At 47.3% G+C, this 20,917-nt stretch overlaps 8 protein-coding genes across 8 annotated transcripts; 3 read left to right on the top strand and 5 right to left on the bottom strand.

Moving 5' to 3' along the window:
• Position 1: 1 nt before the first annotated feature.
• Positions 2-1,262, bottom strand: FIESC28_02342 (uncharacterized protein; the record flags this gene model as incomplete). Its single annotated transcript, XM_031156492.1, has 5 exons — positions 2-645; positions 701-820; positions 869-907; positions 1,151-1,199; positions 1,260-1,262. The coding sequence occupies 5 exons, from the start codon at positions 1,260-1,262 to the stop codon at positions 2-4; spliced, it is 855 nt and encodes a 284-aa protein (XP_031019443.1).
• A 1,516-nt stretch (positions 1,263-2,778) lies between these two features.
• Positions 2,779-4,733, top strand: FIESC28_02343 (uncharacterized protein; the record flags this gene model as incomplete). Its single annotated transcript, XM_031156493.1, has 4 exons — positions 2,779-3,476; positions 3,537-3,675; positions 3,729-4,033; positions 4,088-4,733. 4 exons carry the CDS (start codon positions 2,779-2,781, stop codon positions 4,731-4,733), a joined length of 1,788 nt encoding a protein of 595 aa, XP_031019444.1.
• Positions 4,734-5,113: 380 nt separating this feature from the next.
• FIESC28_02344 (uncharacterized protein) lies at positions 5,114-6,661 on the top strand (the record flags this gene model as incomplete). Its single annotated transcript, XM_031156494.1, has 1 exon — positions 5,114-6,661. One exon carries the CDS (start codon positions 5,114-5,116, stop codon positions 6,659-6,661), a length of 1,548 nt encoding a protein of 515 aa, XP_031019445.1.
• A 672-nt stretch (positions 6,662-7,333) lies between these two features.
• Positions 7,334-8,734, bottom strand: FIESC28_02345 (uncharacterized protein; the record flags this gene model as incomplete). Its single annotated transcript, XM_031156495.1, has 1 exon — positions 7,334-8,734. One exon carries the CDS (start codon positions 8,732-8,734, stop codon positions 7,334-7,336), a length of 1,401 nt encoding a protein of 466 aa, XP_031019446.1.
• Positions 8,735-9,009: 275 nt separating this feature from the next.
• FIESC28_02346 (uncharacterized protein) lies at positions 9,010-11,407 on the bottom strand (the record flags this gene model as incomplete). The annotated part of the gene is made up of 4 exons (XM_031156496.1): positions 9,010-9,601; positions 9,752-10,224; positions 10,269-10,447; positions 10,504-11,407. 4 exons carry the CDS (start codon positions 11,405-11,407, stop codon positions 9,010-9,012), a joined length of 2,148 nt encoding a protein of 715 aa, XP_031019447.1.
• Positions 11,408-13,469: 2,062 nt separating this feature from the next.
• On the top strand, positions 13,470-14,920 carry FIESC28_02347 (uncharacterized protein; the record flags this gene model as incomplete). The annotated part of the gene is made up of 2 exons (XM_031156497.1): positions 13,470-14,157; positions 14,490-14,920. 2 exons carry the CDS (start codon positions 13,470-13,472, stop codon positions 14,918-14,920), a joined length of 1,119 nt encoding a protein of 372 aa, XP_031019448.1.
• Positions 14,921-15,968: 1,048 nt separating this feature from the next.
• Positions 15,969-18,096, bottom strand: FIESC28_02348 (uncharacterized protein; the record flags this gene model as incomplete). The annotated part of the gene is made up of 4 exons (XM_031156498.1): positions 15,969-16,306; positions 16,362-16,639; positions 16,694-16,971; positions 17,326-18,096. 4 exons carry the CDS (start codon positions 18,094-18,096, stop codon positions 15,969-15,971), a joined length of 1,665 nt encoding a protein of 554 aa, XP_031019449.1.
• Positions 18,097-19,109: 1,013 nt separating this feature from the next.
• Positions 19,110-20,060, bottom strand: FIESC28_02349 (uncharacterized protein; the record flags this gene model as incomplete). Its single annotated transcript, XM_031156499.1, has 1 exon — positions 19,110-20,060. The coding sequence occupies one exon, from the start codon at positions 20,058-20,060 to the stop codon at positions 19,110-19,112; it is 951 nt and encodes a 316-aa protein (XP_031019450.1).
• Between the last annotated feature and the right edge of the window lie 857 nt (positions 20,061-20,917).

Raw genomic sequence — 20,917 nt, forward strand, 5'->3', positions numbered from 1 at the left:
ATCAGACCTTGAGATCAACGTTCTCGTTCTCGAACGTTCTCGGTATATCGTTATTAACACCCTTCGATTTGATGGCAATATCGGTAACATCCGCAGACTCTCCATTAAATATAACAGCGATCTCTTCCAAGGCTTTACCTTTGGTCTCAAGGAACCAGCCATATGCGATGAAACTTTCGACGACCAAAACCGCAACATAGACAATGTAGTATCTCCATCCAATATTTTCCAGGCCAACTGGGTTGACGTATTGATTGACGAAAGCAGCGCACTTTGTTGCGAGGACATAAACGCCCATTCCCTTAGCACGGATCGAGTACGGCAGCACCTCGACGGAGTATGCAACAGGAAGAGGCGAGAATGCCATACAGTAGAAGATTTCGTAGATGAAGATGAGCGCCATAACCGCGACGCCAGCTGACTTGGCTTCTGTCTCGGCAAAGCGTGTAGAAGCAATGGTCCATCCCGTTAAGACCAAGAGCATGCCGATTGTAGAGATTCGGAAGAGCGGGCGGCGGCCGACACGGTCGCCGAAGAAGGCGCTAGTTAGGGCGAGGGCCCAGTTCCAGATGTTGATGAGGCCGTTGAAGAGCGCCTGGGTCTTCTTGTCAGTGATACCGACCGTATCCATGACGCGAGACAGATCTAAGAGTACAATGGTCAGGTACTTCCCCCTCTTTGTTTTGGAGGTGGGGCTTACAGTAAGACATAAGGCCGTCGCCGGACCACTGGGACATCAGACCCATACAGACGACAAGGAACATTCGATAGCGGTTACCCTTGGTGCTAACCATGGATTTCCAGGTCGTGTTACCGGACGCTGGGTGTTGTCAGCAATCTTACCAGTATCGAAGGACGCATCACTTACACTTTTCTTGTTCGATCGCCACTCTGATCTCCCCATAATCTAAATTCACCGATTCAGTTCTCTCACCCTCTCCATGGTATCTTGTAAGGGCTTCAAGAGCTTCTTAGCCTCGATCGTTCGAATTAAGCGGCTGGGGTGACTCAGGAAGGAACCAGATAGTCGAAACTTGGATAATGCTGTGAGCCAACTGGAGAAGAGATGGGATTCTCCATGACCATGTACTTGGGATAACTCGAGTTCCGTAGGTGATCCATGCGGCCACAATCGCACTGAGAAACTAACTAAACTGTTTCAGGTGAGAGTTCAAGGATAGCAGAATCGATGCTTCTTCCTAGGCGTTGCAGATGGCGGTGATTGTAAATCTATCCTTTGGGTGATACAGTTCACTGACCATGCTCGGAGACGCAGTTGTGGCGAACAATAAACCGAACCCGAGGATGAATGAGACGATAACGAACAAACAGGTTCGTCTACTGGTCGCGTTAATTACAGCCGAAGCTGGTGGATGATGGCAGTATCCCAATTCAGTCTAATCATATTACCCTGTATCCCTTTTAAATTCCAAGAAAGATCTGTTATCAGCTTACCCACCGGAGCTATTTGGATACAAGAAGGAGCCTTACTTTATATTCCTTTGACTGCACAATATTGAAAGCGCCAAATGGTAACGAAATGGATGTCGAGCGATTGCTGTCTAGTTCTTGAAGTCCTTTATCGGGCAAAGGCAAATATTTTCATTCTAGCTTTTTGGAAGACCAACGCGGCATGTGCTCGATCAAAGAAGCTTTAAAGTTGTTTTCAAATTACTACTAGGTAGATAAATTCATTTCCTTGTATCTTGGAAGAATACCCTCCAGAACTTAACAGCTGTAGCATATGTTAACATGCCGCGTATAGTAAAGGACCACGGTCTGATAAGATAAGCCTCAAATAGAAATAGCTGGGTTCAGGAGTTCGAAAGTGGAGATGTCATCCGCAAGCAATTTTCTTGCCGTCGGGTTGAGTAGCATAACTTGCATAGTGAGACGCACTTCCCTACGATGCCGCGAGACAAAGAGGAAAGAAGACTTACCAAACAGAGTTTGAAGCAGACGATATTGGTTACGTTGCACTATCTTGATCATACCGTATCATATGAGCATCTTGTTGATAGAAAGTGATAAGCCATCGGTGCAACAGCTGCGCCTGCTAACTGCAAAACACAGTAGGAAAAAGAATAATCTGAGCTCTGTGTTCCGATTGGTATCATACGTTGGAAGAGCTTGTACGCTGTCCACCTGGTTACCCAGGAATGGAGGAAAGCTTACCTGTGACAAGCATTTCATCGAGCCAATCGCGGTGGAATGAAAATCGGGGCGCAAAGCCTATAACGCTCGGTTGTTAAATAGCTACCTCTAAAAAGGTGACAATATGGGCGTAGTACATGTATCTAGCTAACGGCTGAAAGTGATCTGATCGCCGGACCCACGGATAGATCCTAGCGTCCAATTTCGCTTACGCAGGAACAGCTCCAGAACGTCCGACAAATCCAACGCTATTGCCAATAATCCAATAACTATTGAATCTAGACCGTGGCAATACAGCAAAAAGAAACTCACCAACAGCATAAGCTTAAAAGCACACTGCGGCTTTCGCGGGAACGACCGATGGGCTGATGGAAATAGCAAATATTTCCACTAGTGCCAGCGCTATTGAGGTCTCACCAGCAGGAACCATGTCACCGACTCCAAAAGCTGGGAAGCAAACAAGACTTTCGGAAATTACATTCAGCTTCAAGAGCTGAAGGTTCATAGAGATTAAAAGGACGTTGCACTTCCCACAAAGAATTAATTCCCACCAGCACAGTCACTCTTTCTCACGCAGTCGCTCTTTCCCGTACATTCATTTGTTTCCAGTCACTCTTTTTTGCAATGCTTCTTCAGAAGGTCTTGTTGGCTGCTGTGGCGGCTAGCACGGCTTATGCTAGCCCGTGTAAGCCAGTCACTGCTAGAACGTCTGCGCTTGCATCTGCCGGGGCATCCTCTACCGATGCAACCAAGGAGACTGATACCGTGACATCTGGTATTGAGCTGCCGACTTACTCCATGTCGACTGCGGTGGAGTCTGCTACATCCGGCGCAGTGACCAGTGTTGACTCTGCTTCCACTTCAGAGAGCCTCGTGTCGGTCTCGCAGACTAGTGATGCTGAAGCTTCCAACACCGATACAGTCACCTCTGAGGCCTTCTCAGTTGATACCACGGCTACTGACTCCGCGAGCACTATTGCTACTGGCGTTACCACTGATGCTCTCACTGATGACTCTACTACGGACTACAGCGTCACCGAAACGACCCAACCAACAAGCGAACTGGCTCCAACTGTCACGACCGAGGCCACCGGCTCCTCGACTGAAACGACCCAGCCTACAACGGAGCCAGCAACCACACTCACCACAGAGCTCACCAGTTCCGTTACTGATGTCTCCACGACCGAATACACTATCACCGAAGGTGCAACAACCACGGCCGACTTCTGCGCTGAGCATCCTGCCGTGATCTCAAACCTGGCCTTTGACCCGACTGCCTCACCTTTCTGCGTCAGCTACCTGTCCATGCCAACTCACACCGTGTAAGTCATCCTTCACTGACTCTTCCTTTATTCAATCAGCTGCTAACGTTGATGTTACAGTACCGAGTATGAGACTACCGATCCCACAAACGTTTACCAAGTCGACCTCACCACCGTCACGGCGGATGCTCTTACCCGCGTTGAAACTGGATACGATGGTGTCACTGTGCTCTCAACATACTTCACGACCACAACCGAGGTAAGCATGGTTTACATCCTCTATACTATATGTACTAATACTTGTTGTGATAGTGGTCAAAGGCAACCGTCACTTCCACACGATCCGTCGAGACAATTACGTGTCTTTCTTCGGCCTACTCCTACACAACCCCTGTACCCACCTTCGATAGCGGCAGTGGTACTCCCAGTAAACGAAGCGATGACGCCGCCGACATTCCTTTGGGATTGCCGCGCGACTGGAGTGAAGCCCAAACATCGGATATTTGCTCTTGTCTCGAGTTTGAGGCACCTACAACCACGACAGTTATTACCCAGACTATTGAACCTACAACCTTCATCACAGCTTCCACTGATGTTGTCACTCCCATTGAAGAATAGTATGCTGTCACCCACCTACTGCTCTTCATTAATTTAAGACTAACATGAACTAGTACCGATATTATTACAACTACGTCAGTTGAAGTTGTGACTTCAACAGTGACCGAGAAGAGAACCAGTACAACGACAGGTTGGGTCGTCGAGACTACATTCGCTGACAACAACGACATTTATTACCGTCGCTTCAATTGCCCCTTCAACGCTAATATATACGATGATGGATTTACGACCAATTACTTCAAGGGCAAGAACCCTTTGTCATCAGGCTACACGCAATCGCTCGAGTTCAGTACATGCACTAGCATGACCCTGCCTGGCAGCGGAACATTCGACCACTCCCAAGCAGCCCTTGTTGTCAACGCGTACTTCTACGCCAAGGAGACAGGAACCTACACATTCTCTGTACCCGACACTATTGACAACTGGGGCTATCTTTGGCTTGGTGATGCGGCGTATTCTCGGAATCAGGGAGCCTGGGCTATTCAGGGAACGAGAACAGGACAGAACGCGAACCTTTGGAGGGGAGGGTCTTTCCCGATCGCGTTGAAGAAGGGTGACGCTATTCCGTTTACCTACCTCTGGGCTAATGGTGGCGGCTGCGCTGGAAACAGTCTGAATGTCCGCACACCTGGCGGGGTTGTTGTCCCAGGTATGAGAGGCTCGACTGTGAAGGCTTGCAATGCTGGCCAGTTCGCTTGAGTATAATATTATCTACTTCTTAGTACTACTTTTACACTGTAATTTATTTGGGTTATATCCGCTATTTCTCTGTTCATAAAAGCTGCCGTAACTAGTCTATGTCAAGTTTGTGGGGTGATATTCTGGAGACCTTACCCCGCAAATTAGGTAGCCGGCACCAGTGACGGGGTATTATGGTGAGTACCGAGTGGCGGTTTCCGGGTCAAACTGAAAATGCCGAGCAACAATTCCCTCGGCATTAATTTCGGTCGCCAAGTAAGACTGCGGCGATATTGTTGAGCGACTGCTACAGTTTGTAGACATTGCATACTACCTGTCCATTCTCACTTATTCCATCCAATCGATTCATTTCATCCAGGTAAAACACTATCAACGCCGAGATGGAGGTTCCCGAGTCCAGCAGCCTGAGCCACACCCATGAGACCGATGGCGTTAAGGGCATGGCAACACCAGACCCCTTGGACGGACAAGTTGCACCACCTACCAACACTGCCCCCGATCGTACCAACTTTATTGCTCGTGATATCGTACACGAGATATGGAACGGTCTTTCGCTACCTCCCAACGCCCTTACATCTCTGGAACTTCCCGGCGATAATGGAAAGCCAGCAGTTCCTTCTTCCTACAAAATCGGATCCCTAGCGCAAGGCACCATAGCCCTTTCGGGGTTGCTGGCAGCTCTTATCCACTCTCTACGAAATCAAGCTCCCGTGCCAAAGGTGACTGTGCCCCAAAAGCACTCCGTCATCGAGTTCAAGTCCGAGAGGCTTTACATACTTGAAGGGAAGCCTGCACCCACTACTCGGGGTACAATAGGAGGTCTACACAAGACTTCGGATGGTCATGTTCGTATCCATGACTCGTTTCCTAATCATCGGGATGGGACGTTGGAGCTGTTAGGCTTACCTAAAACTGCCAGTCGCATCGACGTGACCAAGAAAACACAAGATTGGGCGAGTATTGATCTGGAGACTGTCGGCCTAGAATCCCGTTTGGCGATTTATGCTCTCAGATCGTACAAACAATGGGACATGTTGCCTCAATCCAGAGCTATCGACGATTTCCCTATTTCTCTGACAAGAGTTGCTCCGGGACCTGTTGGTCTGTCTCCTCGTCTTACACCAGGCAACGACAAATGCCTTCGAGGTCTACGAGTCGTCGAGATGAGTCGAGTTATCGCCGCACCCGTGGCCGGCAGAACCTTGGCCGCTCACGGCGCTGATGTCATCTGGGTGACTTCTCCCACCCTTCCAGATCTGCCAAAGACAGATCCCGATGTTGCTCGAGGCAAGCGCACAGTTCATATCGATATCAACAACGTTGAGGGCCACCAGAAGTTGACAGAACTCATCAAATCATGTGATGTTTTCATCCAGGGTTTCCGTCCTGGTAGTCTAGCGGCCAAAGGATTCGGCCCGGATGAAGTAGCGGCTTTGAACCCGGGTATAATCTACGCCTGCTTATCTGCTTTCGGTCCAAAGGGACCTTGGTCGGGGAGGCGTGGCTACGACTCTCTTGTGCAAACGTGCTCAGGTATGAATGTCTCCGAGGCTGAGCATTATGGCGCTGGTGAAGCAGCTCGACCAACACCTTGTCAAGCGTTAGACCATGCTTCAGGCTATCTACTGGCTTCAGGCGTCATGGCAGCTCTGCACCGACAGTCTGTTCAAGGGGGATCCTACCGTGTCGACGTGTCACTGGCTGGAACGATGAAGTATCTGCGCAGCATGGGCCAGTACCCCGGAAAGTCAGGATTTGAAGCTATCGACAACGAGAAGCCTTCTGATGTGGAGGAGTATCTGGAGACACGCCAAACTGGTTTCGGAGAAATGAGAGCCGTCAAGCACAGCGTCAGTGTACAGGATGCTGAGCCATCGTGGGATATTATGCCAAAGCCACTTGGTAGCGATGAAGCTGAATGGTTGTAGACTAGATTGGTTATTGTAGTCGTCCACCCTGTACAACGTATTTCAGGGCCTGCAGACATATACCAGAAGTATTTAAGACATGAGAGGAGACAGTACTATGGAATTAAGGGAACCAGTTCTCTGCGGTCGCAAGTGACATTGAGGCCTACTAGGCTTAGTCCAGCCAACGCCCACCTGGAGTCACGCTCCATGCGGTGTTTCCAAGTCGCTGGGGTATGCCCATAGACGAGAGCTTCGATATTGAGACCATGATAGAGCATTGTAATGAAAATGATCGGTGGTTAACCTTCTTGACGAGTGTTCCCCTGGACATTCCTGGGGGTGTTGCAAGTCAGCCGATCGGCGATAGCAATTATGTAAAAGACCAGTAGATAAAGTCTAGGCTGTCACTTACACAGGTTTCTGACATCCTAAAATGTATTATAAATATTAATCTAAATATAGATCTTCCGAATAATTCTTACTAGAAAATATCAATTTTCTCTATTATAAATACTCTAAGTTTACAATATTAAATGTAGTATAAGTATTTGTAACATAATAAGAGGGTGCAACTACTATCAGTAAAGTATTAAACCTTCTTTTAACCCCTGCCGGCTACCTCGCGTCCTTTATTTATCAAATATACTCTAGATCATGTATCAAGACATCTCTAACCCTTGGTATATCTCTTTAAACAGCTATCTCTTCGTCAAAGTCAAACTCGTCCTCATCCTCGTCAAGGTTAAATTTGTCCATATTAATTTTCCGTCTTGATCTCAGCGGTTGGGTTGACAGGCCAGTCGGAGAAATTGTTTGCTCGGAGACTTCCGCCTTCACCCTTGCAATGCGCTCTCTTGGACGAACAGGGGGCGCGAAGCATCCCCTCTCCTTCCGAGCGTTCGTTGGCTGTTCAGCTTGACTTTCATATATCACCCATCCAGAAAAAGGCTGAATTCTAGTTAGCTCTGAATCAGAAGTCGAGACCTCAGATTCTCCTTGTTGAGAGCCGGGGACGTCGTTGGTTTGCATCGCCGGGAGACTGTCGGTCGAAAACATGCCCCTTGTCGCTGTTTCTTGGTTAATTGTCATCGCCTGTATGCCAAACGAGCCAGCAACCATGTTACTGCTGATTATCTTGCCATGGTTATCAATCTTGACCGGCACACGGGCAAAACCAACGGGTATCTCGTCGACAGGGACGGTAGGGTAGCTCACGCCGCTAACGTTGTTTCTTGAAGACCGGTATTTGGCCTTTCCCTTTGTGTCCCAGAAGCAAAAGGCAGTTATCCACCCGGTATAGTAATCAGTGCCGCTTCCCATGACATTATGTGTTGCAATGGTATTCCAGAACCGAACGACTTCTGCATCCTCGGGTTCTTGAAAGGACCGAATCATGTTGTTCAAGATAGGCCTCAGCATCTCAACAAATTGAGTAGGTTCATCCCCAAGTCTTTCTAACATAGGAAGCTTGTTAAGAATGGTCTGCCAATCCGAAACCTCCCCCAGGAGTGTAACAGACGGAATGCCGCAATGGATGTCACAGAAATATGTAAAGTACTTTTGCATCGCACCCATGAAAAGAACAGAGGCAACCACGCGATCGGTATCAGTTGTAGTCGAAAAGCTGGGCATGACCCAATCGCCCAGTTCTGAGTCTTTGACATGTTTTGTAATAAGACGCGTCATTAATTGAGCGAAATCACCAAAGTCGACAGTCTCCAGAGTCCCGACCATCTTAATCCGAAGCTCCTTCTGACCATCATGTTCGACGAAGAAGGAACGCAGATCCTCAGCGTTGGCATTGATGAAAAAGCTAATCTGAGTCAGGATAGCGAACCAGACGTCTTCGGGGCGAATGGTCAGGTGGTGATGTTGGCTGTATGCATGGCAGGCAGAATATACGAAGCCATTTTCAGAGGGGGTTATGTGGTTTTTTTGAAGGAGGTCGGTGTCGAGGGAGGTCTGAATGATGCGTTTGCAACGACGGTAGTCGGTAGGTGATGCTTGTTCCATGAAGTCTTCGAGCCTTTCGACCCGAGGTCCTTTCCAAGCTGTAGCAGCGTGGTTGACGATTGAGAGTGTTACTGGCATGTTGTGTTTTGAGGATATAGGTCAAGAGTGAAGGGGAGAGAGCGGAACTGGTGTTTAAATATTGATGGAGGGACATAATGGAGCCTGTTTGGTTCGGATAAAAGCCTAGGCATCCATCGTGCGAGGAATCCTGTTGATGACTCAGCAGTTGATCTAGCGCTTACGGGTAGGAATAGGCAGCAGCACGCAGCAGAGAAGTCCTCTCATACATAGCGCACCTGACGAAGTGGTAAAGAAGGGAATAAAGCAAAAAAGGAGTTCTGATTCAGTAAAGTTCAAGCTTGTACGCTGCATCGCGACTCAACTTCAAACCTGGCGCATTTGATCCCTGGCAAAACTTCCCACTCATAAGGCACAGATCCACTCACATAACCCTCGACCTCCTTCTCAAATCCGTCGCTACCCCTAGGACTATTTGAACGTGGAGATAGACCAATGGGCCCATCATCGTCAGCCCTTCCAAATGATAAGGCGAGATGCTGAGCGAAGTTGATATCAGTATTCACAGACGCTTCGACAATGGTGGGATAGTGAATGCTGGTCTCTTTGCTTCCCTTAAGGAGATTCAATGGATAGCATAACATCGCCCAGAGCTCTTGCATCAGCCGGTCAAGTTCTGCAGTTCCATGGGTTTGGGCGAAGAGGTAGGAGCTGTCAAGTGAATCGTCGTCGAAGGCTGCAGAGTCAACTTGATCGGCAGTTATCTTTGGTAGGTGATCTTTGAGAATGTCCTGATATTCAGAAATCCGAACATGGAATGCGTGTGCTATCCTGTCCCTGGCAGCGCAGAGCTTGAGAATTTCAACACATTTGTCTGAAAGCGTTATATCTTGTTGCCGAAAAAGGCTAGCACCGCCTACAAGGAAGCTTTTAACAGCAGTGTAGTTCAGTGTTAACCATGTAATGTAGCATTGATATCTGTTTCTGATTTTAGTACAAATCAAACAAGGTTTGTGTGCGATCAAGAAGCAACTCGAAGCCGGATCAAATGATAAGACGGGGTGGATAGAGACTTACATGGTCAACCAGCAATTCTTCACTACGGCCTTTTCATCAAGTATAAGCGCCAGTAGTCTCGCTGAACTACGCGCCGCATGAACTCCTTGGATTATCGCCGATGTTGCTTCCGAGTCCCTTGAGCAAGTGACGATCTCTCCCTGTGTAGCAAGTAAGGCTCGAGCCTTGAGAATCAGTGCCGACATGTAAAACATGTGCATGTAGAAGGTGACACGTCGCTGATCGGGAGAGATTGTCGGAGACTGGACCAAAGCTTCGAGTCGCATGTAAACAGGCAGACTTGACCGCCATAGCTCGAGGTCGTTGTGCATTTGTCTTAGAACGGCCGAGGATAGAACCTTGAAGCATGCCGCTGTTCGGAGGATGTTGGCTTTGAGGACTGTTATTTGGGCCATCTTCTGCTGGAGCATGTCTATCACGTCATCCTCTCCCGTGCAGTCCAGCTTGTCATCATCCATCTGCTCCCTTGTTTCCTGAGAGATGTTAGCGGAGACACAATGACAGCGGAGTGGCTTACATGAATGCACCGTGAGATCTCCGGACTGGGAATGTGCCCAAGAGTGGCTGTGACCCAGCTTCTCACAGTGATGACTGCTTTGAGGGTCTTGATGTATCCCTTGAATTCACTTTCCGAGAGGTACGAGGGTCTTTCCCCTACGTTTAATCCTGTTGATGACCCGATGAGGATGCCCCGGTCTAGAGAAAAAGGTAAGTGAGCGATTTATTTGTGGCCTGCCTCGGAAAGACCTTACCTGTGTAGGTTATAGCCAGAGATGATTTGGCAATGACACTGTAACAGCCCAGACAGAAGCATATCCGCATAGCACGTAGCGGCGACTTCTCAAGGACGTAATCCACAAACAACTGAGCCTTCTCAAAGAATTGCGTACAGATGTTCGCACCAACGCTGGATGAAGTCTGCTTGTCATATTGAAGTCCCAGTGCACAAATCGCCAGCAGCTCACCGTAAGCAACCCTTTTGTCAACCATATCATCTGGGCTTGGCTCGCTTGCGAGGAATGTATTCATGATCAAATCGACTTCGGACTTTGTGTAGATCGGGAACATAGTGCCAAGGTAGGAGAAAAAGCAGTCGACGCCATGGCGAAGAGTTTGGACAACCGCCGCTGAGGCCTCGATAGACAAGGTGTCATTCCCAAAGAGCACGTTGCAATCCTTAGTCTCTTGAGTCGGTTTCACTTTGGCGGTGTGTGAATTTCGGTAAGCCAATGTCGAGTTGTTTCCCTCCGCCTTGACAAACTCAAGAGCAGAGTCTATACTCAGGCCGTTGCGAATGCGCTCAAACAGACTGTTAGCCTCACTGGCAGGTCTGTCCTGCAGATATCTAAACAGCGTGGTGAAAGATTCAACATTATCCTGCAGGGTCTTTTGCTCTTTCACGAGGTTTCCTACGAGAGCTTCTTCGGTCGGGTAGTCGCAGCTTCGCATTTTGTACCGACAAACACCGCATTGTGGAAGAGCGCCGTCACACTTGATCTTCTTCTTCCTGCATGGTCGACAGGCAGTCACGACTTTGGTACGAGATACTCGACGCCTCGGCGGAAGGCCCGTGATGTCGCTAGGGGTAGTGACTTTATCGGGACTTTCTGATGATCGTGGGAGCAGCGATCTTAACTTGGTAGAGGACGGGGTCATGATTGATAGGGTTTGGTCCTTGCAGCAGCTAAGTACTGGGTTTTCAAGGAAGGATAGGAGAAAACCTGATAAATTAACTAACGCCTCTTAGGTATACGTTGCGTAGGAGTTTGCCACTGCCGAGTACTTTATCTTATCTTATCTTATCTATTTCTGCTCTCAAACCAATTAAGTGGAATACATCTGTACATCTCCACTCTATTCCCGGTTAATCTTTCCCTTTGAAGGTATTTTCCCAGCAGCCAACCCTACAGCTAATTTTCCGAGTACCTGGCGTGCCTAGCCCTTCTAGCACGAATCGTCTACGGAGTATAGAATTTATTGCCAGCGTAGATTATGTAGGATCCTGTGCAAGGAGTTGCTGAGCAAATTCATAAATCCCGCTCTTCTCCTTATTGAAGGTCTTTGTGGGCTTGACAACTACCGAAACGTTCAATTCAACGTAACTCGCAAGTGAGTGCTGGTGTTTATAGTCCTTTTTTATCTCTAAAAGTCTGCAGGGTATTTCTCGTGCTGGCCAATTCCTGCTTCTAAGTATCCAATATAGTAGCAAGTTTGGCTTGGCGGTTGTAAGCATCGCGCAAGCGACCGAGAAGACTGACTGCTGTCTCCATAAAGCCCAGTACCGCTGAAGCAGCTCCAAGACTCTCAATGCCAGACCAGTGAAAGCTGGGTAGTGTCCTTAGTTACATCGGATTAAGCTCAACATGTTAAGAAAAGGATGTCACGGGAAGCTCTAACTCCGTGCTAAAAGGGACAGGTTGTCCATGTCAATATATAGTCAGACTCAAGTGGCTGAGTGAGACCTTGCACAATACCCCTACAGTGTTGTAGTCCTCACCTGTCAATTGACGACCGGGGCTTAGTTAGCTGATCTACAAGCGTTCTGTTTTCGGAATGGTGGAACGGCAGGGGGGGTAGATCGGGCTTTTTCCGCAGCAGCTTCAAGACGAACTACCGCTTTGCCGCATCTTAGTACTATGAATCTATAGGGTAAGATCCGAGCATTAGAAACCACGTCCTTTAAGAGCAGGAGAGATAAAACAGTGAATGTGCTCTGTATAACTTAATAGGTGGATAAGAGCACGTTGGTTTTTTTTTCCCTATCAATCGTACGCTAGCTAGTGTAGTACTGAGGAGGTTGACTATTGGGAAGCAATATCATTATCGTAAGCTCACCAGCGTCTTTATTTTCCAATGCTGTGCTTTTATAGAGCCCGGGGTACCCGGTGGAGCTATACGTCTACGCTACCAATCATGCTCTTGCGCACAACCAAGCACGTGCTTTGCCGCGATAAGAGAGAGATAAGCAACTGGAACTCGGTTAATAGATAATGTGCTACTTTGGTAAAAGGTAATTGGTGATCTCCTTTAATTCATCGTTCAACTAATTCTGTTAATTATAACAATTACTATTTAAGGTGAAACCGAAGATTAAGCTATATAAGCTTTATCTATCTTAAAGAACTTAGGGTTCCAGTGTCCAAGTAGAAGACAAGACCTGGACCTTTCTAACCTACTAATTTCTCATCGCTTGCCTGTTTATTGGTCCTCTCCGGTCGCTTTCAGTATAGTCTAGACAAGGTAAAAGTTAAAGACAGGCACGAAAGCAAAAACTGCCTTCCAAGTTGCCTTCCGTAATAAGACGGACAAAGCCATGTTACTGCCATTTGAGCCGCTGTGGCTGACCAGGGAAGTTCATTGGACGCCATACCACTGTCTTACTTCCTCTGTCGTGGTTTGATGCACGTAGGCCTATGGGTTGTCCAGACCGTACGGTTGAAAGAGGAAAAAGCAAAGAAAGATCTGTAGGCCTCTCAACCCGTAGTCAAGGCTTCGAAATACTCACGTACGCATACTGGACCGCCGAAATGCCTTGTCTGCCTCGGGCACGTATGCATTGCGAGGCAACCAGCAGCCAGTCGAAGTTGAAATGAAGTGAATGGCCTACCTAGCTTGATTGACCCCTCAGCCCCTTTCGTATCTGTTCTATGTCCAGATCTAATTCGTTTGAGGAAAAGCTTGATCTTTACTATCTCGTGCGCTCCATTCTATTGACAGGATGGATGTCGAATTACATCGAAGGATCTCAGAGACCACAACGAGCAAAGGCTCAGACAGTACAAACGATGGCAGTCCACTACTTCAGCCAGCGAATTCTGACCAGGCCAAAAGGCTGAAAGACGAAGCTTTGACTTTCATGCGAGACAAGCATCCAAAGCTGGTCGATGTTGACGCTGTTGATGTTCTGAAGGTGATCAGCTCAACGATTTGTTATCTCACACGAAACGCGCAACAGGAACTCACTGAGATTTCCATCTCAATTGCCTTCCCACAAGTGATTCTGCAGTGTCACTATCTCACAAATCTATTGAATTCTCTGGCATTACCGGAAGACCATGGTGGTCAAGCATTTCGTTACCTGAACTCGGAATACTCTTCCGTCTTAAGTAGACTGCACCAATATTTCGACTGGATGTTGGAGTATGCATGGAACATCGTTTTCGATAACTGGAAGAGTAAAGCCAAAGGCGGTGACTGGATCGACAACAAAACCAGTGACCTGAAATCCAACCTTGCTGAAATTTTGCTTATGACCAATTCCGTCAAAGAAGCCTTCAGACAGATTGACGAGATTGCCGAAACAAGCCTTTTTGAGATTACACTGAAGGCACAAGAAACATTCGATATGTTCGAGAAGGGCATCTCAGACTGTACGGCAAAAGCCGAAGAGCTGCGAATCAAACAAGGTAAATACAACCGTTCTCCGAGTTCTCATTGTTCCATCGCTTACCGTGAGAAGGGACGAAAAAGTACCTTTCTTCAATAGTCCATACGTCTCGTCCCCAGTCATGGGCCAGTGGTTCGAGTCCACCTCCAACAGGTGGCATCGTCTAGAGGACATCATTTGGGAGAAGCCGGACGGAAGCCGGAGATCCCACGGAAGCAAATACAATCAACGTCCCTAGGAGAAGATGGTGCAGGTCACGAAGCAAAGCCAAGGCCTCTCCCAAGCGTGCCGAGGATCACTGGACCAGACTTTTCAATCTTGTGAAGTCTCCCGTGGTACTGATACTTATAGCAGCGTTGCCGCTAGCTATCTGCTCAACTATGCTTTGCGAAATGCCAGAAAGTATTCCTGCACTGGACAGTAACTTCTACTCCACACTCAGCCAGTGCGTTTCCTCGTTCGCTGGGCTCTACGTCATCGTCAAGCCAATCTTGCGCAAGGGCGAGGGAGGCAAAATTAAGACAAAATTTCCAAAGGTCTTTTACACGATGCTTGCCACGTCATTGTTGACAAGTGTAGCAAGTGCTGTGGGCTATGCATGGAGCCCGCCGTCTAGCATTCCTCTCGCGTATGTGTCCGGCTTGACACTAAATATTGCAACACTTTTGATCATCCAGGACTCTGGAAACCAGATCAAAGAAGGTTTTGAGGAGACTGGTCGTTTGGCAGCTGAGGTTAATGATCTAGAGGCAGAGCTTGGTGCGCTTAGAGGCCGATACTAATACGTATTGTATATAGTCTAATAGTAACGCTTTAAACAACAAATGTGCGATAAACTGTAACAGGTATACTTCTGATTTAATATGATTCTGATTAGGACACTATCCAGGGCGTATTTCCTTCCCCTGCTCTAACACTATACGTTTCATAGATAGAAGACTGACTACTACAAAGACAAACCTGTAACAAACAGACTATTATTACTTAAATAAAGATTTACAATCTTCAATCTGCCCGTAGTTCCCGGCGCACAAGTAGGCCGTATTCAATGCGAAACGTCGTGGTTCGACTATTCTTTACCACGAAATAAGTTGTGCTTGTAGTCCTGAAGTCTAGTCCAAGCAGATTTCTTCAGTCTTGATCCGCCAAAAGCCCAGTACATGGAAATTTAGAAGGTGAGGCCCTTTCGAGATTTGGAAGGTCAGTTATCAAGTCGTACTGTTCAAACCAGCACAATTTAAGACGAGCCATTGCTCGTTTGTAGTTGGTGAATTAGGTTTCTAACTCTGTTAGCTTATAACCCAGCTGATGAGTGGGGGGACTGACGTCGGAATTATATTTTGGGATGGAATATACCATTTCTCAACACCTTCCCAACTTGGATACCCCTTCAAGACTCTTGTAGGTATGTTTCTCTCTCGGCTTATTCCATCCAGGCTTTTAAGCTTCCCTTTTCCATTTTGAACCCTGGCCTGCCAGGTTGGTTAGGCCCCGGTGTAAACAGGTGACTTGAAGGTCTATGACAATGTGTCCATCCCGTCAGTCTGACTAACAAGGTTGAAATGCGCAAGGGGAGAAATGCTTCAAAGAGCAAATGACAGGAAGTTGGAACTAACTGTTGATAATATAGCTCAACCAATGAAACAATTTCAATCTTATATTAGCTAAACTGTGGAAGAGTTGTAAAGAGGTGTAGCGTAGGAAAAGCCCCATGGCATCAAGGAAGCGCCTGGTCCAGCGACTATCTATCCTTTTCCCATTATCTGTGCTTTACTAATCGCATCTGGTGATGGTGTTACCGGTACTGTTAATCAATTTCCCACTCGGTACCTATTCCTTGATAAAGGCGTTGGAAGTCTGATAGTGGGTCAGAATGAAGGAGCTTGAGGTAGTATATACAATCTCACCCTGTAAGCTTTCCAGGACGATTTCAATACCCTCCATCTTGAAGGACTCCTTGTTGTACGCTTTCGAAATGTTTTGATAGTTAGCCTCGAGCAGAATAGACGACCGTGTATGCGGTGTCTCGTTCAAGTTCTGAGACTGCCACGCCGGGTGTGCTGGTAGTTGTCTGACTGAATAGGATTCGTGACCCCGGCGGTTTACGATACTGACATAGACTTTACCACCAGAGGTACTGGCACGGAACACCTCATGGTCGTCGTTTACTGTATAGCACTATTAGTAGGCTATAGCAGGTTAGTGGAGGTGTTTAAAACGTACAGGCGATTACCACAGGGCTTAGGCCTTCAAAGAAAATGACCATTGTCCTGCATCCGTCTTCATCTTTACTTGATGAGATTGTGGTTGGGGTAATGGAGCTTGGAATGGAGACAGCTCTGAATTTACGACTATCGATATTCATTGCAGGAGTGCCGTAGTATATCGGGTCATTGCCGGCCAACAACTGAATATACGATGTTCGTTGATTGAAGACAGGTGACTGACGTTCCTTTGACCAGATGCTCGGTCTCTTTGGTTTCATCGCTTTGACTGAAGCACTGTCGATCTTGTTAGTAAGTTAGCTTGATCTAGCATGGCGTCATGATAGTTACTTGATAGGAGGGAAAATAGTCCTCTCCATAAGTGTACCCTGAAACGTCAAAACATCTGTGTTGAGCCAGGTTAGAATGTCAGACCATGCGAAGATCTGAAGAGTGCCATAACGACTTGCCTTGAAGGGTTTCAAACTCGAAAACGAATGCGAGGTCATATGACTTTTGTCGAGCTGGAGGCCACACCATGTGAAAGAGTCTGCATTCGAACCTTGCATTGTCGTTTGTCTCACCTCGGAAAAGGTAGGTTGGCGAAAAGCACAATCTCGGTAGTAGGACTGCATTTACAAGTCAAACCATTAGTTTCGATAGTTCGGCTCAGGTGTTGGCGATATACCTACATTTTCGTTGGTGTACATCCACACTTCCTCCTGGTATTTGGACCCCCCAAACTAAGGCAATCTCGACTGGTGCTAGGTTTGGTCTGGTAGTTCTCCGAAAAAGTCGAATCCGGCAGAGTCTTCTCAACTCTGAATACCCCTTTTGCTGATGAATCAGCTCGAGAGTAATCCCTGCTCTTTACAGAAAAGCTCAGGGTTAGCAAGCGTGAAACATTTAATTGGAAGAACTCACTTGTCTGCGAATGAGACTGCTGAGTGACCATCGTTCCACCCCAGCTCCTGGAAGCCTACTCTGTCTTTAAGCTCGTACTGCACCACCGCCAGAGTGACTCGGTCGCGTGGTATAGCCAGCTCCATGATCTGTGCTCTCTGAAGCTCATCAAGAACCTGCCACGAATACGGCCTGCCCTTTACATCGTGGCGCAGCATTGCGCGAATGAGGTCGGTTATCGTTGCTATATAATACCTCTGAGCGCTATTGCGGAATATATGTCGAACGTCTTCCAATAATGAATTGACACATTGCTTCAGGCCGGTGCCTGTGAAGAACCCGGCCGGTTTTACCTTGCCGAGTGCCTGGTCAAATGCCTCGAGGGTTTGGACATCTAGCATATGAAGGAGAACCTCGACCATGATGCATCCCAGCGACCACACATCGTAATTAAGAAGTACCTCAATATCTTCTGGGTTATCCTTCACGTAGCCCAGAGTTGGACGAGACTCTGGGGCTGCGTATCGAAAATCTCCTGGATTATGAGGCATGGTCATATCTTCCCCCTCACCAAGGATTCGAATAATCGACTGTCCAAAATCAGTCATCTTGAGTTTCCCATCCGCAGTAACAAGGATATTGGCCAGTTTCAGGTCAAAGTGTACTCCGATGACGGTTCCGCTGATATCTGGGAACGGATTCTTCATCTCCCTATGGAAGACGCTCAAAGCACAGCAAACACCCGCTATCTGTCGCCATAACCAGTGTTCGGATAGCTGTTCACCTGGTTCAAGCTTTGATGGATGATCTTGGGGACACATCTTGTGCCGCAACACATGGTCCAGGTCCATCTTGACGTATGGAAATAGGAAATGTATGCGATCTCTCCATGTGTATGTGAACAAAAGAGTAATTGTATTGTCTGAAGCCGGCCCTTCGATTCGTGAGACCATGTCTAGCACATTCCGCTCCATATTCCGCAGTGGCGAGAAAGGTTTGGTTCTGACGGACTTCAACGCAAATAGGAGCTGGCCAGTGTTAATATTACGAGACGTGAAACAAGTGACTTGCATATGTGCGATACCTTTCTCTCGCTACCGACATTCGTGCCTGAAGCCGGGTACTTTTCCCTAACAAGATCGATCATCTTTTTATTTAGATGTTCAGGGAGTATCTCGACCTTGTAGAACCCGCTTCCTAATATGGATTCTTTATTCAGATAAGGGAATCTGCAGGAGTCAGGAAGTTCCCGGTAAGGGCAGGTCTCATAATCTTCAATCTCGAAGGTCGTCGGGTAGAACATTAACCTGGCGCGTTTGTAGGCTTCCTCGAAACTCGATCGACCATATTCTGACTTTATTAACGTCTCTAAACGCTCGTCGTCCATAATGGAGACCTGAAGCTCTCCCCTGGTATCAAAAAGATCCCATTTCATCCAATACCATATGTAGTGCAGGTTTCCAAGGTAAATCATAAAGCCGAGGACCCATGGATGTCTGTGAAGTTGGCGTTCTTTGTCCAAAAGCCATAAGTGATCCATACAGCCATCTCTAGACTTTTTGCATTCATGGCAATTGCAGTGAAGGAGCTTGGTGACTAAAGGTCTGAAGTAGTTGTTGAGTAGTGCTCGAGAGAAAAAGATTTCTGGCTCCTTCTGGACAAAGTCCTCATTGTTGAGCAGGATTTGGGGGTAAGCACACGCGAGAAGTCCTTCGATATAGCCTCTATTTCTACCTTTACGTTTCTGCGGAGTTTCATTGACAGCATCGGGCAGAATCGGAAAACAACTGAATCGATTCTGGTCAAGCCTCAACATATATCCATTAGTACTTTTCCTCTTGTAATGTCCGGTAGTGAATGTAACTTACCCTAGTTTCTCTCTAATACTTTCTGCAATACTCTCTCCAGAGATGCTGGAGCGTCGAATATCTTCAAAAGACTCCAAAAGATAGTCTCGGGACGTTACATGATTCGAGGTTGATGGGAGAAGGGGCGTGGAATCAACCAAGGCGTCCAGGTTCATGACTGTATCTTCACACCCAGCCAGGTCTCTAACGGATGGTGGGAATCTGCTTCTCGGATCCATTTCTTCGAAATTCCCCTCGAGCCTGTCTTCCATACAGGCAATAGTTATCCAATAGAGCAGAGCAGCTCCATGTCCCATGTCGATTACCATTTCGTCCTTACGTGATAATCCGCCCTGTGGTGCTTTGTAAAGGAGTGAGTGGGATAGCTTGTTGTATAGGCTTTCTGCCATCGTCGTGATTTGAATTTCGAAGAGCACCCCAGCATAGAGAGCAAATTCTTCACTCGAGTTCAAGCGCAGTAGATAGTTGCGGGTTTCATAGGCTCCAAATCTTGGAATCCAATGTTGGCTGATGGTCCGTTCCGAGGAAAAGGCGTTGAATCTGTCAACCTGAAAGCTTTCCTCAATCAAGTGGAAATACTGGTCTAGACCGCGTGGGTAGTCAACTACCACTCTGAGGCCGACAAGATCATGCAAGTCAGCAAATATTTCTCGAGGAGACTGGTATTTCTGCTTTTCTAGTTTGGCATCGTTACGCCGGTCGATAGACTTGGAGATAGACTCGAGAGTCTTTGTGCGACTAGCTACAGTTGCCTGTACGTGCTTCTCATCGACAAGACGGGAAAGGAACCGGTGCACGTCTAGTCGCATACTCTCGTAATCCGGTTGAACAACCTGCCAGATTTCGAGGAAAGCGGCCTCCGGAGGCCTCCCTGCTGGTACATTCTGGAGTGCCGCATCAACCTTGCCGCTTAGCGATTCTAGCTGGCTTCGTTCTTGCTGGGCCATTGTCAATTACCTGGCCAACGGAAAAACAGACAAATCTGTAGATGTGTCACAAGGGAATCTAATGGGCAGGCAATATGAACAAAACGAATTAAGACAAATATATCTGTAAGCTGAGAGTTTCAGGTAACCTGTTAACGGAGGCAATGTGAAAACACTCGGGTGAAGAATTGAATGAGGGGTAAGGGGTTGAAAATGCCAATCAGGCGTTGACTTACTTATGGTATGAAACACCCGATAGTTGAACGAACCACAGACAGCCACATCGATCAGCAGGAATACAGCCAGTAAGAAGGAGCTTTTTAGCACTGTAGTTACACATGAAAATCACATTAAATTCATAGATGCAGCGATTGAATACGGACGTTAGACTGTTTCTTCTACCATTTAGTCTTCTTGAAGCGTTGGTTATATAAATAAGTCAATCTATGTCTCCTGTAAGTCTGCCTTGTATCTATAGCTTCTACCCCTTTCACGAAAACCTGGATAGAATCCTCTTAGCTTTGCTGGCTTTGATCCTAGACAACCTTGACGAATCGTCTCCAATAGTACCTGCCCTTATACCAGGACTGAAGCTATCTTGACGTCGACAAACGTCTAACGTGTCGTCTGAATAGACAGGTTTGCGGTTATGAACCAATCCACGATGGCCAGATAACTGGCGATCCTGATATACTGAGCGCCCTCGGCAGTCGCCATCAGAAGGTACATCACTATAATACATAACTATCTCTATCTCATTTATAATCATGTCTACCAAAATAGATGAGCTGGCCAACCACTTAAAGATCATACCAGCGTCACTTCCAAGACTCGGTTAGAAGATGCGGCGTGGAATGCATGCGAAAAGGCACCTTCCA

The sequence above is a fragment of the Fusarium coffeatum genome (genome assembly GCF_003316985.1).
Source record: "Fusarium coffeatum strain FIESC_28 chromosome Unknown BRIP53273_contig_51, whole genome shotgun sequence".
In the NCBI taxonomy this organism is placed as follows: Eukaryota; Fungi; Ascomycota; class Sordariomycetes; order Hypocreales; family Nectriaceae; genus Fusarium; species Fusarium coffeatum.